Source organism: Pelophylax lessonae, assembly GCF_965119305.1.
Source record: "Pelophylax lessonae genome assembly, chromosome: 1".
NCBI lineage: Eukaryota > Metazoa > Chordata > Amphibia > Anura > Ranidae > Pelophylax > Pelophylax lessonae.
Window position 1 is genome coordinate 675,081,968 of NC_138768.1, and position 18,710 is coordinate 675,100,677.

At 44.4% G+C, this 18,710-nt stretch overlaps 1 protein-coding gene across 1 annotated transcript in view; it reads right to left on the bottom strand.

The window, feature by feature from the left end:
- Positions 1–6,416: 6,416 nt before the first annotated feature.
- PLRG1 (pleiotropic regulator 1) overlaps positions 6,417–18,710 on the bottom strand; it is a 94,812-nt gene continuing 82,518 nt past the window's right edge. Inside the window, exons 13-15 of the mRNA XM_082256315.1 lie at positions 12,800–12,939; positions 12,495–12,688; positions 6,417–7,012 (exon numbers count right to left, since the gene is read on the bottom strand). Of these exons, the coding sequence (XP_082112441.1) occupies positions 6,953–7,012; positions 12,495–12,688; positions 12,800–12,939 (394 nt within the window). The 3' untranslated portion in view covers positions 6,417–6,952. The remainder of the gene's footprint in view (positions 7,013–12,494; positions 12,689–12,799; positions 12,940–18,710) is intronic.

An 18,710-nucleotide genomic window follows, 5' to 3' on the forward strand; every position in this document is an offset into this window, starting at 1 on the left:
TCTTGCGCAGGGTCAGAGGTAAATAGTAATATGTCATCGGCGAACAAAACAGAGCACAATTCCATATTACCAATTTGAACTTCGGCGAGAGGCGCATGGTTCGCAAGGTAGCGTGATAGGGGTTCCAGTGCCAAATTGAAAAGGAGGGGGCACCCTTGGCGAGTGCCTTTATGCAATGGAATATCATGGGAAAGGAGGTTTGAGGTGACTACTTTCGCGGTTGGGGACTTATACATGGCGGTTATAAGGTGAAGGAAGGGGCCGGAAAAACCAAATTTGCGGAGTACCAAGTGTAACCATTGGAAGCTAACATTATCAAACGCTTTTTCGGCGTCTAATGTGAGTTAGCTAGATCTGATTGAGGCTGAGTTTGTTGTTGGGACAGCACAGCCAGGACTTTACGAATATTGGCAGTGGCAGAACGGCCTTTGGTGAAACCTGATTGAGATGGGTTTAGAATAGTGGGCATTATGTGCGCGAGTCTGCGGGCTATAATTTTCCATAATAACTTGGCGTCAAGGTTGATGAAGGAGATGGGGCGGTATGACCCCGGTTAAGAGGGGTCCTTTCCCGGCTTGGGGATAAGTTCTATGTATGCTTGGGAACCTGTGGGAATGTAGGGACCGCCCTCCAGTATAGACTGAAAAGAGGATAACAGAGAGGGGGACAGGGCCTCTTTGAGTAGCTTATATTATTCCGATGAGAATCCGTCTGGACCCGGGGCCTTTCCAGGGGATAGGGAGGAGATGGCATCTAAGACTTCCGAGATGTCAATAGGGGCATTGAGTTGGGAATCCAAGACCACGGGTAAGGTGACGTATTGGAGGAAGGTGGTAGCTTCAGCCTCATCTATGGGGTCTTTGCCATAGAGAGTAGCATAGAATTTTTCCATGACTAAATTTATGCCTTCTGGGGAAGAGATTAGAGAACCCGTATGGTCCTTTAAAGACTTAATCGACGTGGTAGGGTGTTGCCCCTTGCAGAGGCGAGCTAAAAGTTTACCCGATTTATGGAATTGTTCCCGAGACAATGCCCATCTATCAAAGTCCCGTTTGGCCTCCTTCCATTGCGCGAGATGCAGGGGCGAGTGCTGCTGTTGGAGACGGGCGTGAGCCGTTTGCAGAGTCGCACTAGCTTTGAGATATCATTGCCTTCGCCTCTGCTTACAAAAGGAGAGCGGCGGCTAGCTACGCCCTCTTAGCACCGCCTTACCCGTCTCCCAGAGCAGAACTGGGTCATTGGTGTGTTGGGCATTATGCGTGAGATATTCCTGCCATGTGTCCTCCAGTATTGCATGCAAGTCGACGTTGTCGGCCAAATATAAGGGAAAGCGCCATGGCTTATAGGTGGAAGCCGGGGTAGAGAGCGAAATGGTGAACGAAAGAGGGGAGTGGTCAGAGATGACCATGTCAGTAATGTTGGGCGTGTGTAGCGAATGGAGGATGGAGTGGTTACCAAGAAAATAGTCTATTCGGGAGAAGGAATCATGATGTGGCGAATAGAAGGATTAGGATCGTTCAACGGGGTTAGCCAGGCGCCAAATATCAGTGAGCTGAAGGCGGTCAGCAAAGTTGGCAAGAGGGGAGGGGGAGGCACTGGGCATGTGTGTCGTCGCAGGGGCAGGAGCAGATCTATCTATAAGTGGGTCCATTACCGCATTTAGGTCCCCTCCCAGGAGAAGAGGTAGGTGAAGATGAGGGGCCAGAAGGCCAGTGAGGTGCTGGAAAAAGGGCACTGAGGTGGGGGTGGGAGCGTATACATTGGCCAGTACTAGGGATTCCAAGTTCAACGTCAGGAGGAGGATCAATAGCCTGCCTTCCGTGTCTGAATGCAAAGCGGATATGTCGGCGAAGACCCGCTTGTGAATCAGTATTAACACGCCTGCTTTACCCTTGGTAGAGGCTGAACTATAAACCCGACCCACCCACAGCTTTTTCATATGGTCTATGTCCGACTGGGATAAGTGGGATTCTTGGAGGAAGGCTATATCCGCATTGAGGCGGCGGAGGTGGCGCAATACAGCCCATTCGTTTGTGGGGAGAGTGGAGACCCTTTACGTTCCATGAGACTATACTTAAATCAAGGGGGGTAGCTTAATAAGATGAGTGGCTTTCCGGAAGTTAATGGTTCAACAAGAGCATTGTGGGACACTCGGAGAGAACAGGAGGGGGCAATGAGGGGTGACTCAAGGGCGGCATGAAGAAGAGGGGTGCAGTGGGGAGGAGTTTCGTGCCGTTCGCACTCCAAGGGACTCCGAGTGAGAAGGGACGAAACAAACAGGGAAATAAACATAAAGGTAAAACATACCATGAGAGATGTGGACTTCGCCTTTTTCCGTATGGAATCACCTCCTACAGCGTTACCGAATGGCAGCTGAGTCCGCTCACTCTAGTATCAGGTGAGGTGCGCTGCAGGAAAAGGAAATAGAGGACATTCCAGGCGCGGTACCCCAGATGTAGAAGCCGTGAGAAACCAGAACTTTGGTAAGGCTGTACACGAGAGGAATAACAAATATAACAATGTAAATGTCATAACCGAAATAGACAATAAAACATAAGCAAAATAGGTCAAGGATACAGATAGTGGCAATCAGGGGGCCAAGCATATTCCCAGAGACCGATTCGCACTCGGGCGTTGACAGTAATGAGGGCTAGGCAGTATTAGCGACTTAGCTCTCTCGGGCAGAGCCATACTAAGGCATCAAATAGTGGGGAGAGTAAAAAGTTCAACGGCGTCTGTCCCTGTAAGAGGAGTTAGAAGAGAAGCAGCCCCTCTTAGGAGACTCTTTGCAGGGGCTGCGGATGTCTCTAAGAGCCGGCAAGGTAGACGGTACCACAGAGGGCTACGTACCCATAGAAAGATGTAGGTGGTTTTGGATGTAGTCCATGGCTTCCTCCGGAAGGGTGAAGGCTTTTGACTCGCCAAATTGATCAGTGAATCTTAGAGTAGCAGGATAGGCAAGGGTGAATTTTAGGCCTTTTAGGAACAAGCTGGTTGGAAAGCTTTTCGTCGGCAAGCCACCTCTTGGGAGTAGTCCGCGAACAAGAGCAGTTTATTGCCGTCCAGGATTAGTGACTTGGCATTCTTGAAAGATCTTAGGATGGACAGCCTGTCAGCATAGTTCAAGTAACGGACTATGACCGGGCGGGGGGTCTTGCAATCGTTGGAAGGCGCTCTGAGGCGATGAGCACGTTCAACTGTACATGGAACCGTGAGACCAAGTGCCTGGGGGATGCGGGTGGAGCAGATATCAGAGAGATGACCCGTGTTGAAGGATTCAGGCAGACCAAGAACGAGGATTGCAGTTCCTCCTCCAGATCAGAGACTGGATTCCACCTCCGTTATGCGTATTGCTTGGTCACCCAGCTCTTTGCGTAGCTGGGTGATCCCTGCGGACACCGCCCGCTCCACCGCCTCACTTATGGTGGGTGCGATGATGTAAGCCACCGCCTGCGCCATAAGCAGGTACTGGGGGTCTGTGGCAGTGACGGAAGTGAGCTCCATGTGCTGCGGGGTCGCGCCATCCACAGCACCGAAACATTGCTACATATCGATTATGTAACCAGAGAATAAAGCTTTGGACCCTTTTGAAGAATCCGTGGTGTGCCGATGACATTTCATCACTGAATATCCACGGTTTCCAAACTATGGTTATTACAGCACCCAGCATCACTAGACTGCCCGTTATCTTGAATGTGTGCATGGGGAATACTGCGTTTCCCTTCACAGGGCTGAGGTTGAGCCCTGCTCTCTAGGTCTCCTGATTGGCTCACTGGCTGCAATAGACAGCAGGAGCCAATGGCTTCCACTGCTGCCAATAGCCAATTTAGGAGTGCGAGTCCCCGGAGAGGTAAGGCTCTCGTGGACATCGCTGGATCAAGAGGGGGCTTGGGTATTAGGGTGGGCTGCTGCACACAGGTTTTTTTTTACCTTCATGCACAGATTGCATGAAGGTAAAAAAAAACCTTGTGCCTTTACAACAAATTTAAATGTCTTAATGTCAACCTAGATATCCAGGTGGAAAAACTGTCAGGCCAGGATGCATGAAAGGGAGGAGAAACCTGCAGGGTCGACAACCACAAAGAGTACCTATGCTGCACCAGGTTGGGAGAGGGGGGATACTACTTACCAGTCCAATGATTTATGTGGGTGACACTCCACAGCCAGAACCGCCATCCACCAAATAGAGGAAGGGGGTGGTCGGTCTGCCAGAGTAGCGCTGTGACATGTCCTGTGTCCGGTCAAATGCTCTTCAGGAACATTTAACTTGCCAGCTGCCCGGGTCCCAAATGAGGCTGACGCAGTCAACCCAGAGCATAGCTAAAGGTTTGTGTGCACCCCCTGGCCAAGCTGGGATGACTACTGGATCTATATTATCCAGCTCGGCTGTTGATTGAAGATAGCCACAGCAAAAAATCCCAGAAAAAAAACTTTGGAACCATAGAACCCAGTAGGGCACTAGGCCCTTACTTCTGAAACACTAGGCACAAATAACTGGTTTACCTATAGCAAAGAGGGGGTTTATATCAGCTAGGGCAGCCCATAGGCAGTGCCAAGTTTCTTTTCTGCCCAGTGTCCTATACCTATAGGGGGTGCTATAAACCCTATAGTCAAGAAATTGAAGTTGTGTCAGTTAATGAAAGAAACAGAAATAAGTTTAATTAACTTTATATCAGATCACAAGGATTTTATTATACAATTGGTTTAAGCACATAAGCATATTATAATATTGGTTTTATTGCTTATATCAATTGATATTTACGAATGTGCTTATGGATTCATTTACATAGGTTTTTGCACATTTCATTGATTATCTTGTAGCACTACAATTTATATTATTTTAACTTTTTTGTGGGAATTGTTGGAGATATTTTTCAGCTGCTGTGAAGTTTAAAATGTGTTCACTCTTCAAGCACGGAATAAGGAGGATATATATATTGTTAATGTGGCACCCCTACTTCACCCACTTTGAATGGGCATACCACAGAGGGTCTTCATGGACTGGAATACCATAATGGATCGCCACTGTCTTGAACCTGTAGAGTCCAGTGTCTCCAGAAACATTACAAACTAGCTTGCATCGCCCTGATGGCAGGATCCAGGTACTGCCCCAGTGATATGCACAGGGTACCAATTCAGAAACTGTGCAATTAGTCTAGACGGGGCAGTGCAGTTCCATACCTGAAGACGGAATGCACACAGAAAAATACCAAAGTTAAAAACCAGTAATCTCCCTCAATACAGAAGAGACATCTATTACCTAAGGACACTAGAAACAAAATTGAAGATTGCTGGGAGTGGTAGGGGTTATATGGGGGGGGGGGGGGGGGTCTTGGAGCTCTGCTTTACCAGTGTACAATCACCTGAAGGTGGAAGCATATAACCCAGTTGTCTAAGACTCTGTGTCCCGTGCTGTACAAGAATGAAAAGGACATGCACAATTCACAAAAGTGTTACTCTGCATTGCATGCATGCGTGTTTTAAAGTAAGATGAGGTAATAGGTTAGGGCACAATTAACAATGGGTGGCACTGCAACATGCAATAATACATGTAAGCAATCTGAATAACTCACTAGTGAAGTATGGTTTTTTATATGATATTAGCTTTGAGCTACTAGAAGCTCTTCGAAACTCTCTAAGAAATGATGCAGAAGCAGACAATTTATTCCAGGATAACAGTAATGAAGACCACGTGCCAGCTTTGCAAAGTCTTGATTGTGCGGCTTTCACTGGCATCCGCTGCCACACATTCTTCCACTTGGCTGATGGGAGCATAATTGGACTTGTGATATTCCTATTGATGTGCATGCTTCACAGACCTCAGTCTTAATCCATCCAAGTGCCTAAGCCGTAAATATCCTTTCTGGACTACTGAACAGAATTAACATTTAAAAAAAAATAAAAATCAACTGTTTTGTTTAATGTTTTAAAGTCTAACCACCTTCAGTGTTACATCATTTTCCATTTAGGTTTTGGCCAGGAGAACAGGAATCATTGATTGTTTCCTGAAGATATAATCTCACATAAGAAATACTGGCACTCTTCTAGCAGCTACTGTCTCTTGTATTCAGATGTCTCAATGTCTTAAAGGGAACTTTTAGCTTTCAGTGAATAATATCAAAATATTTAAACCACATACTAGCTAAAAGAGAGGGAGACTCACGCTAATACCAATACTACATGCATCAGCCAGACCTTTAACCAACGTTCATTTACATTTGCTCTGCATACAACATTCTCTCACAGTCTGATAGAATATACTCACAAACATTCATTATAACAGATTGTAGGAGCTGAAATATTATACAAACCTTCCACTTAGGAATCATCAAACTGGATTTACAACTCACCTTATTACCTAGAAATTAAAAAAAAATAAAACAGCAGCTTATTAACATGTCAGCACCAAATCAGAGTTATGTCCATGTCTCTATTTTATTGAGATAGAGAGGGAAATATAAAACATTTACTGAGAAAACATCTGGGTGGCTCCAACCAAAGATTAGCCTTCATCTTTTTAAAATGAAAAACAAAAAAGTAATCTCTTCACCTGCTGGAGTATGAGATTTTTGTACAATGAAGTAATATTTGAATATGCTGAAAACAAAGCACTGTTATAAAGCTGGTTTACTTTGTATGCTAGAGAGCTTGCTTTGTTAATAAGTTCTCTTTAATGAGCTCAGATCTTCAAAATCAAGAAAGGAGGACACAAGTATTTCTTCCTACATTGGGACGTTTCTGACTTTTATAAGTTTTCTTCATGGAAAAAAAATGTGATGGCTTCCAGGGATCACAGAATAAATAGCCATAACAGGATGTATTTTAATATAATGATGAAAGACAAAAGCCGCAGCCAAAATTATGCTGAATGTTTGAAACAGAATCCATGCTTGTCAAACTGCGATAAACAAAAAAAAAGTAAAATGTAAAAAAAAAAAACAGATGCAGCTTATTAAAATCTTTTCCTTTTGATAATTTCAGGTTTCCAGTTCACTGGATGAGTTTCTTCAGTCTGAAAAAAGGAGAAACACAAGTGATCAGGTTGAATTTTCACAATGTTTAATTTACAAACAACACTTTTTAATAATGTTAAAGGAAAAGCATTGTGGGTGTCAATTAAGCAAATGTTCGAAGCATTTAAGCACCTTAAAGTGATTGTAAACCTCAGATATGAAATATAAACAAAGAATATCCCTCTATAGCAGGGATCCTCAAACTACAGCCCTCCAGCTGTTGCGGAACTACACCTCCCATGAGACACTGTAAAACTGATAATCTCAGACATGACTAGGCATGATGGGAATTGTAGTACCTGAACAACTGGAGGGCCATAGTTTGAAGATGCCTGCTCTATTGTGTGTACTTGTCCCATTTAAGAGCACTAAATGTAATTTCTGACTGATGCTTCGTTCTTTTGATGTCCAATTAATTACTTCTGACAAATTTTCCTGACACCAAGAGTAAAAAAAGGTGACAGGGAGGGATCTGCAGCACACAGCCTGTGATTGACTTTTTAAACAGTTGTGAAGACCGGGCGGGGGGGGGGGTCTCCTTTCCATTCAATCAGCTCTCAGAGCTTTCCTTACAGAGGTCTGCAGGGTGCGATTTCAGCTCTCCTCACACTTTTTTTTCTGAATGCTCATCTAAGCTTTATAGATTCTGGACTTTGGATGTAGAGAAGAGACGACCGCAGATAAACAGGTGCAGCTGATGCAGAAGGATTTGATTCATCTCTGTGTATTACCTGAGGCAAGTAACTTCACTGGGTATATGTAAGGGTTTACAACGAGTTTAAGTGGACTTATCCATAAAATCCACACTTCGCATGAGCAAACAGAATACTTAACAGCATTACCAAAATCATATTTTTAGGTACATGCATCGCTTATTTGTCATGAATAGGAAAACAATGGTCCTGAGCAATCTGGTGCAACCTAAACCCTAAGTAAAATAGATTGTATGGTCTCTCGATACCAGGGAAGTGAAGTGAGATTTACATCCTTAGAGACTATAGTCAATCTTTTTTAAACAGTAGACTCGCACTGCAATAAGAGGTTCACAAGGTAAACACTGTGCACTACTAAGCAGAAAGCAACTGCAAACTTAATGAGCAGTGTGTCTGTCCCCTAGACACAGGCACACTATATCACCAAAAATGTTGGGACACTCATTCAAATTTAGAGTTCAGGCGCATTTAAGTAAAAGGTATTGCTAATTCAACAGCTCTCAATACATTTTAGACAACTTTCTGCTGCTATCCTTGTAGCAACAAATCAGGGGAAGGCCCCTTTAAGGTCCAGCATGACTGTGAACCTGTGCACAAATCTAGGTCCATAAAAATATGGCCTAACAAGTTTGGTGCTGAGAAACCTGTGTGGCCTGCACAGAGCCTTAGGTTTAAACATATTGAACAGTGTTGTGTGTCCTACATCAGTGCCTGCAGCTCTTTTCCTAAAAGAACACACATTACTACACACACGCTCCAAGATCTCCAATCTTCTGCTATAACAGCAAAGGGATTGGGGGCAACTAAATATTAATATCCACAGTATTGGAATGCAATGTCCAACAAGCTCATAGTTGTGATGCTCATTTGTCAACAAACTTTTAGCCATATAGTTTAATTATAAACTACATACACAAACAAGGTTTTAGTAAATGAATATTTTCATATCAAGCATTTCTTCATATTATTAACCACCTCCTCCCCAAGCCTATTCTGACACTACGTTCCTACATGTAAAAATCTATTTTTTTACTAGAAAACTACTTAGAACCCCTAAACATTTGTGTGTCTGTGTATATATATATATATATATATATATATATATATATATATATTTAGCAGAGACCCTATAGAATAAAATGGTGGGTGTTTATGTCACACAGGATTTGTGACAGCAGTTTTTCAAATGCAATTTTTTGGGGAAAGAAAAATTTCATGAACTAAAAAGAAACCAAGCCACTAAAGTTAGCACCATCTTTTTGTATAAAATGAAAGATGATGTTACGCCGAGTAAATTGATGCCTAATATGTCACGCTTTAAAACTGCGTCTGCCTGTGGAATGGTGGCAAACTACGGTGCTTAAAATTCTACATAGGCCTTTACAAATTACTAGATTAGAGTTGCACAGGAAGTCTGATGCTAGAATTATTGCTCTGGTTCTGATGTTCGTGATAATACCTCACATGTGTGGTGTGAGGGCTATTTACATAGGTGTGCGGAAGTATGCGTTCACATTTGCACGTAAGCGCCGTGAGACGGTGGCGCTTGAAAACATTTTTTACTATTTATTTTATTCAATTTTTTTTTTTTTTTTTACACTTTTTTTTTGTACTAACTTTCTTGCTATTACAGGGGAGGTATAACCAGAAGTGACAAACTACTGGTCGCTTCCGGTTTCCAGGGTTACAGAGAGAGAGGAACAACGTCAGTTCCTCTCTCTCTGTACAAGGCAGCCATCGTAGGTGGTCGAATTGCTACAGGGCACCCCGATCGTACGGTAGTGCCTGGCAAGAGGGGGGTGGGACCCCCTTTCACCACCCGCAGAAGTGATTGAGTGGCTAATTAGCTACTCAGATCACATTTGTCTGAAAGAGAATCGCCGGATGCAAAGAATGATACTGGGATGATGCCTGTAGGTGCATGCATCATCCCCGTACAACCACTGAAACCCAAGGACATACAGGAACATCCATTTGAGGGAAGTGGTTAAAAAGTCCACAGTACTCACTGAAAGAAATGTAACAAATATCTCAAAATTATTTCATTATGATTTTCATATTTGTAAATGCTTGTTAAATATTTAAATTTAGGGTTTAACCATTGGAAGGAATATACTATTACACTAACTCTGGTGAAACCTAACCTGGTAAAGGTAAGAACAGTAATTATTGGGCCTATTGACTACCAGGGTTCGTGGTAACTGTCCAGGTCAGGAGGTAGAGGTTTAGTGTTGATTATAGCATGCTAGGATTTTGTGCTCACATCATGCAACAGGCTGCACAGCAAATAATGCCCTACAAAATCTACATATAAACGGTGGCGAAAATGATTTCTTTCCGGCAATAAATGTTTCTAAGTAAGAACCACAAAAGTTCGAGGGAATCATTTATTCAGCTGGTTATAAAGCGGTTTCAATAATTTATCGGACTACACAAATGAAAAATGTCCTCAATGTGATCTTTCTATCGGATGACTGCAGCGCTCCATAAATCTAATTAAAAAGAAAGACTGCTGAGCAGAGTCTCATTAGAGACCTGCAGACATACTATGGACAAAAGTATGAAAGAAAAATGAAGACATTCAGGTCTGGGGGAGAAAAAAAAAAAATTCAACAAGTGCCTGATAACCAAAGGTCTACAGATCTTCTTCCACAGTAAATGCCCCAAATACTTTTGCACTACAGTACAGACCAAGTGAAGTTAGATGCGTTTCTGTCTAGGGTACCAGTAAAAGGGACTCTTTAATGCCTCACTCTTGTAGACTCCTTTCATGCTATAAGACTGGTTCCTGTAGCCTCTTCTCTAAAGTGCTCCAGTGGTAACAGGTAGTTTGACCAATAGCCCTGCATTGTAGGTAAGGATGTAGAGGGACTGCTCATGACCGGAAGAATCAGGAAGAGGATGACAGCTCTGGGGGAGCAAAGAACTACAGAAGTTTTTTTTTTTCTTACTGGTACCCTAGGCATAAATGAGCATCTAATTCAAGTATTGAAGGGGGGGGGGGGGGTGCAAGGGCTTTTTCCCTTGAGTTTGGCTTTAATAAAGCCTCATGCAGAAACTACAAATACACTTTAAGTGCTATTCCAGTGCAAAACAGACACCTGGAATTCCAGAATTCACCCCGACACTTCCCTTCAAACGCAGTCCTCGGAAAAGTCAATTTTTGCAGTGAGGTTGTGCCCACAGTGCAAGGGTTAAATGCTTGTTTGTAACAAGGACGACAAGTAAAGCAGTTTTACTTACCTGATCCTCCATGCAGCTATACTGGTCCCTGCAGCCTAATCTTCCTTGCACTCTGCATTAGTCTTGATGAACTGAAATGCATCCAGCTGCTAGACACCATAGCCCTGCACTGGATGCAAGGACGCTGAGGGACAATCCACTACTGAAGCAACTCCATTAGAAGCGAAGCAGAGGATCAGGCAAGTAAAAATGCTTTTCATGTCCCCAGACTAAACCTTTTAGTGCTGGCACAGCTCAACTGCAAGGGGGGACTTTTACTTTTCCTGGAGTTGAGCTTTAAACTAAAAGTCAGTTAATTAGGCTTTTAATGTTCACATGGTAGATAACCCTGTAATTGTATATGCTGCGCAATCAACAGAGATATACAAAAGTAATCTTTATATAGTTGGACGTTCAATGCCGCTTTGGACTGAAACCGCATTAGTTGTGTCTGTATTATAGTGTCACACTGAGGCACCCAGCTCATTCACGTTAATATAATATCTAATGCCGTACTCTTCAAGTATTTATGTCTTGATCCGGTTCACTTTGCCTATATTTAAGGACTTCAAACCTCCAAAGTAAAATGTTACTGACCCATTCTTCAAATTAAACTACAGGGTTTTCAGATGTCTGTATATCAGGTGTTTGCAAAAAGTCATAAACATGCTAAAAGCTAAATTGCAAAACTGTATTCACGGAGTCTTGATAATCCATGCTCGAAGGCTTAAGGCATAACTTACTCACCTTAAAAGGACTGCCACCCTAAAGTAAAGCTAACAGCACCTATAAAGTGCAGCAAGTTAAAGGTGTCAGCATTTACTGTCTGTTCCAAGACCAAATGCTGGACTGTTCTAAACTCAAAAAGCTTCAACATTCCAGGTAGTATTGGAGCTTGTCCGTTCCCTGCTAACCCAAACACATTCCCTTTTGCCCATCAGGCAGGAAGTGCTAGAGCTTTGCCTTATCAGACTGGGCAGGGACCTCTAGATGCTTGCATTTATACTAGCTAGCTATTTTATTTTAATTTATTTTCTGAAAGTCACTTTGAACTAATTGAAAAGAGTACAGAAAGTAAATGCCATGAACCCCACAGAGATCTGTTTTACAAGTTACAGCTTCAACTCCTGAAGGTATGCTCAGGTCTAGTTCCTCCCACATTACTATTTTTATGAAACTATGATGGACAGCCTCTGAGACCAAAAGAAGGCAGTATGGGTCAGGCTGGGCTACTCAAAGAACAAGCTAGTTGTAGTGGTACCATGGGAGACGCCTCATGGCACTTGGCTGTACTGTTGTGCCTGTACTGACTTCCTGCTGATTTTTTTTTTTTTTTAAACTTTAAACTCTTCAAGTCCTGTATAGGTTGGATACCTTCAAGACACATTTTAGTTTTGGTGCAAGATGACAGACGCAGTAAAATGGGACAAGGCTGTGAAATGACAACGCATGCTACTTAAAGGATGTTTCTCCTCATATTATAAATGCTAAAAAAAATGGCTGAAAGGTGCTTAGCGAATGCTCTTGTAAAAAGATTAACACATACCGCAGTGTCATCCTCTCTGTAGACTTTGATTGTTTTGTCAGCTTCGGCAGTGATCAATCGGCTCTCTGACTGGTCAAACGTGCATGCAAATATACCAGATTCACTGTCTAGAGAGCCTGGCTGGACAGCAGCGTGAATTCTCTGGAAATTATAACCCGTTCGCCAGTCCCATAAGTGCATTGTTCCATTATCAGCTGTAGGGCAGAAATAAGAGGTGTCAGACAGAAACCACACCTAGCTCAGTCAATGAGCACTGCTAAAGTGTCTTTTCTCTAAAGGAAAAATCATCAGAAATAGTTTCTTACCTCCTGACACCAGCACACCATCAGAATTTACTCCCAAAGTGTTGATTATAGCATTGTGGCCAGAAAGGTTTTGGATAAAGTTTCCATCAGGGAATTTCCACTGCTTAATATTATCCGGTGACCCAGATGCAAATGTGTACCTAGAATAAAAGCCAAGATGGTGAAGCATACAAACGTAACAGATAATTTTGGAATTGACTGTGCGGCACAAAACACAGTTGTGCTGACTTTAGCGACAAGCTGAGAAATGCAGCAGTGGCACTTATTGTATCACGTAACTAGATTCTGTGAACGTAAATCTATTTTGGGCTCCTCTGAAGGCCAGTTGTCAGGATACTCAGGAAAAAAAAAACGTATTACTGGTCTTTTAGCTATCTTTCTTCTGCATTTTTGCCTTTCAGTCACACTACATTACAGCCCAGGCAAACAAAATATTTCATTATTGACTACTAAGTACTCGATTCTCTGAAGCACTGAGATGTTACTGGCCACAAATTGTATTCCTTGGGAAAAAAGAAACCAACACCAAAATGTTTCATTACACTTTCAGAGTGTCACTGAATACAAACTGGTGTAACAGAGCAATACATCCTTAACATTCCCTAGAATATCCATATCACAGGAGGATGTGAGATGTTTGACTTCTGATCTGAGAGCTGGATGATGCATTGTTAGAGCCACTTACAGCTCTTTAAAAACAAGCTTTTAATGATGAACATGGAAATGTGCATGTTCATCAGCAGGAAAAAACGTTTTTCTTATAGAAAGCTAAATATTTACATGCTTGCAATTAACATTAGAAGTGCATGTATTTGAATTGCACAACATAAAATTAAAAAGCAACTAACACAAACATAATTGCAAAGGCCCTGAATTTAAAGTAGCATATTTTGACGTTGCATAAAGAAAACATAAGCAGCTATGGGGTCTGTATGTGAACTGCTCCTAAATGTCAGTAAGACAAAAAACTAGATTTTTGACTTACTGTAAAATCCTTTTCTCTTAACCGGTTGCCGACCGCCGCACGAATATACACTGCGGCGGTCAGCCCCGGCCAGGCAGAGTGACGTATCGGTACGTCACTCGCCTGTCACTGACTTGCGAGCCTATCGCGGGCGGGCGCGCGCCCGCCGAGGCACGCGCCCGCCGCGGCTCGTTCACAGGCAAGTCAGTGCGTGTGACCGGCGGACTCGATGTCCGCCAGTCACACTGCGATCGCTCCTGTGAAGGGAGAAAGACAGAGCAGCTTGTGTAAACAAGCTGCCTGTCAGTTCTCCCTGTGTAAAAGTGAAGATCTGACCGTTCTACTATGTAGAACGGTTGATCTTTGCTTTTACACCAATAGGAATGTCCCTACACAGTTAGAAGCACGCCCCTAGGACACACTTAACCCCTCCCTGTCCAATAAAGTTAACCCCTTCCCTGCCAGTGTCATTTTTGCAGTAACAGTGCATATGTATAGCACTGATTACTGCAGTAATGTCACTGGTAACCCCAAAAGTGTCAAAAATGTCAGTCAAGGGTCCGATCTGTCCGCCGCAATGTCGCAGTACCGAAAAAAAATCGCAGATCGCCGCCACTACGCGTTAAAAAAAAAAAACACCAAAAATGACAAAAATCTTTCTCTTTGTTAGTAAACACGATAACTTTTGCGCAAACCAATCAAAATACGCTTTTTGCGATTTTTTTTACCAAACATAGGTAGCATAAAACAAATTGGCCGAAAAATGTTAAAAAATTTTGATTTTTACTTTTTTTTTTTGGGGAATTTCATATAAAAAAATGTGAAAAATATTGTTATTTTTGCAAAATTTACGCTCTTTTTTTTGTTTATAGCGCGTGATCAAAAAATCGCACAGGTGATCAAATACCACCAAAAGAAAGCTCTGTTTGTGGGAAAAAAAGGACGTCAAATTCGTTTAGGTACAGCGTCGCACGACCGCGCAATTGTCCGTTAAAGTCACGCCGTAAAAAATCGCAAAAAAACCCCTGGTCCTTTAGCAGCCAAATCCTCCGGGGCTTAAGTGGTTAAGTTCATTGACGGACGCAGATCTCTCAGATTCATATCAGTAGGGTTATACTGCCCCCTAAAGGAAGACACTAGGCAGAAAAAAGCCTATGGGCAGTCCCAGAGGGTACACCATCTCTCTTCCTGCATAGGATGTCAGTTTAGTATCAAAGCAGTGTCAGAAAATAACACCAACCCAACTCAAAATAGAGGGACGGGTACTGCGTCCGTCAATGAACTTAAAAGAACAGAATTTTACGGTAAGTCAAAAATCCAGTTTTCTCTATTGTTCATTGACAAACGCAGTTCTCTCCGATTCATATCAGTAGGGACGTCCCAAAGCAGTGCCACAAAATGAGGGGTGGGAACAGCAGAAAAGAACAAGTCCCCAAGGCTAAACATAGCCGACCAGGCAACACAGGACTCAGGAGAACAAAAGATGAGGCCCACCTGAAACAAACAGTAAACACCCTCAAGGAAGGCCAAAAGCCCTCCAAACAGCAGCCAGCAAAAAACCTTGCGGCCAAAAGAGGCATCTGCAGATGCCAGCACATTCACCTTATAAAATGTGGTAAAGGTGTGAACAAACGACCAGGTAGTCGTCTTTCAGCCTGAAGCACAGATGCTTGTATGGCGAAAAGCAGAGGAAGCACTAAGCGCCCGAGTAGAAAGCGCAGAAACAGGGAAAGGCCGGACCTGACCCTTAAGTGAAGAAGCCTGCACCACCGACTGTCCGCTCCACCTGGAAATAGTTGCAACAAACCTAGGCAGCCCAGTTCTTGGGCCATCTTTGAGCACAGAGAGCTAACCTGACTTACGGGAAGACTCCGTAGTTGCCAAGTACACCTTGAGTGCCCGAACTCCATCCAGAGTATGCAGCGCACATTCCGTAGGATGAGGGGGCTTAGGACACAAGATGGCAACACAATGTCCTCGTGCAAGTGAACACTAAAAAACACCTTGGGTGGGAAGGATGGATCTGGACAAAGTACCACCTGGCCCCATAAATCCAACATATAGGGAGGACAGGACAATGTCGCTAGTGCCGACACCCTGCATGCAGAGTGACAGCAACCAAGAAGGCCACCTTCTGTAATAAGGAAGGCAAGGGATACCCTCGATCCTTGCAAAAGGAGGGTCTTGAAGAACCGACTGCACCAAATCAAGGTCCCCAATTGGTGACGGAGGTCGCACCGGAAGAACCAAGTGTCGCACCCCCTGGAAGATGTTACGCACCAGGGAAAGGGGCGGCCAACGGCCTGTGGAAGAAAATTGCCAAAGCCGAAACCTGACCCTTGACAGTACTCAAGGCCAACTTTTGATCAACTCCCTATTGAAGGAGGGCAAGATCCGGCCACTGAGTAAGAGCGAGGGGGAGCCCAAGGAGAATCCCACCAGCAAAGACTTTCTCATACGATGAAAAATATCTTCCTAGACGGCTTTACGCAGGGTGGGAATCACTGAAGCAGACAATCCTCGGTCCTTTGGCACCTGGCTTGCAACAGCCAAGCTGGCAAAGCCAGCGACCGTCAAGTCTCATGGGAGATTGGCCCTGGAGACAAAAACTCCTCCCTGGGAGGAATTCTCCATTGAGCGTCCACGGCTAGCCTGACCAGGTCGTGTAACAAGCTCGGTGAGGCCAGTCCGGAGCCACAAGAAAGACCGGAATTCCTTCCGCCTCGATCCTGCGAATAATTCTTGGCAGCAACTTGAGAGGAGGAAAGGCAGGCCGCAGCCGATACAGACCTTGGCCCATCCGTGAGCACTCTCACACGACCATGCCGGCGTCAGCCGTGCGCAGGTGACCATGCTAAACTCCTCGGCATCATTCAAGTTGAACTTAGTGAATGTTCTTGCCCAAGACAGAAACCATGGTGCCACCTTTGCACCCGCCAGAGGGTCCCGGGAGCGGGCCACAAACCTCAGCACTATCCTGTAGATTCAACACCAAAAGGTTGAGCGGGCCACAAACCTCAGCACTATCCTGTAGATTCAACACCAAAAGGTCCACGTCTGGAGTGCCCCAACGAAGGCACAACTACTGAAACACCTCCGGTTGAAGGGATCATGCCCCTGCATCCAAGGCCTGTCTGACTGAGGCTGACTGACTGAAGTTTCCACACCTGGAAGGGAACAGTGGAGGGAGCTGAAACAAGGCGCTTTGCCCAACGAATCGGCACTTCCAAGTCGGCACTTCAAGGCCGCAAGGACACCTTGGTACCCCCGTGGTGAATGACAGAAGCCACGGTCGTGGCGTAGTAGATCAAACGTGCACCGGACAGCTGCAGGTGCCCGATCCAGTGAACTAGGCAATCCGGATCGCTCCCAGCCCCAGGACATTGATCGGTAACCTGGATCCTCCAGGGACCATACTCCCGAAGCAGAGAACCTGCTGAGGACTCCTCCCCACCCGGACAGGCTTGCATCCGCGGTGACAATCGTCCAGTAAAAAGGGGAGGAAGGATTCCAGATCAAGACTCCTTGGTCAGCCGACACAGACGGATCCGAAAGTCCAGAGAGTTTGGATTCTAGCCCTATTTGAGAAGGATTGCCTTCTGGGGGAACCAGAGCCTGAACTGCCCCACAGAGCACTGCAAGCAATCCAGGGACAGCCATACAATGAAAGAGAACTCACCGGAAAAAAACGGATGGAAACCTGATCTTGCAACTGGACCGCATGACCTCCTGAACCCAGCTGCCTGGGACCTGGGCCAGCCGTAGGACCGAAAACTGGCAAGAACGACCCCCCATCCAATAGATGGATGAGGACGCACCTACAGGCCGAGTAAGCCTTGTCCACAGGCCTGGAAAAAAAAAAAAACCTACCGTTAGTTTACCGGTAACGGTCTTTTCTTCCGAGCCTTCCAGGACGGCCCAACAATGAGAGATGATAGGCTCCTCCCTACCGGAAACACAATCAATTAGGAATAGTTAAAAGGCCCCACCTTTCCCCAGTTGTAATAGAGTAAACTTCCACAACCAAATTTATGAGGGAAATGTTCTAACAATATTATAGGTACTTATCACCTACATCTATGCATAACATCATACACCCTTTTAACTAGGATGGGTAGGCGGGCCGTCCTGGAAGGCTCGGAAGAAAAGACCGTTACCGGTAAACTAACGGTAGGTTTTCTCTCCTCCCCTTCCAGGACGGCCCAACAATGAGAGAATAGAGATCCCTTGCCTACCTTAGGGTGGGACCACTGCCTGCAAGACTTTTCAGCCAAAGGCTAGGTCTTTTTGAGACAGTACTTCAATGCGGTAATGCTTCAGGAAGGTGTCATGACTAACCCAGGTGGCTGCAGTGCGAATTTGTTCCCATGAAGCTCCTGCCTTCTCAGCCCAGGATGTGGCGATGGCTCTTGTTGAGTGCGCTTTAACCTTGGTTGGAGCAGGAAGACCTGATAATTCATAAGAAGTGGTAATTGCTTGCCTAATCCACCTGGCTAGTGAAGGCTTAGAAGCCTGCAATCCCTTCCTAGGCCCAGAATGAAGGACTAGGAAGTGGTTTGACCTTCTGAAGGTTTTAGTTCTTTCTAAATAAGTGAGAAGAGCTCTTCTCACATCAATACAATAGAATTCCCTTTCCTTGTTGTTTTTTGGTCGGTCACAAAAGGAAGGTAGATTTATTTCCTGAGTTCTGTGAAAGGAGGATGCTACCTTGGGTAGATATAAAGGGTCTGGTTTTAGGACTATCCTATCTGGGAAGACCAACATAAAAGGCTCTTTAATAGACAGAGCCTGTAAATCACCTATTCTCCTGGCTGGCTGTGATGATGGCTAGCAAAAAAGCTATTTTTAAGGATAGAAATTGAAAAAATTTCCTTTATAGGTTCAAAGGGGTCTTTAGATAACGCCTCTAAGACTTTATTCAGGTCCCAAGGAGGGAACCTGTTTTTT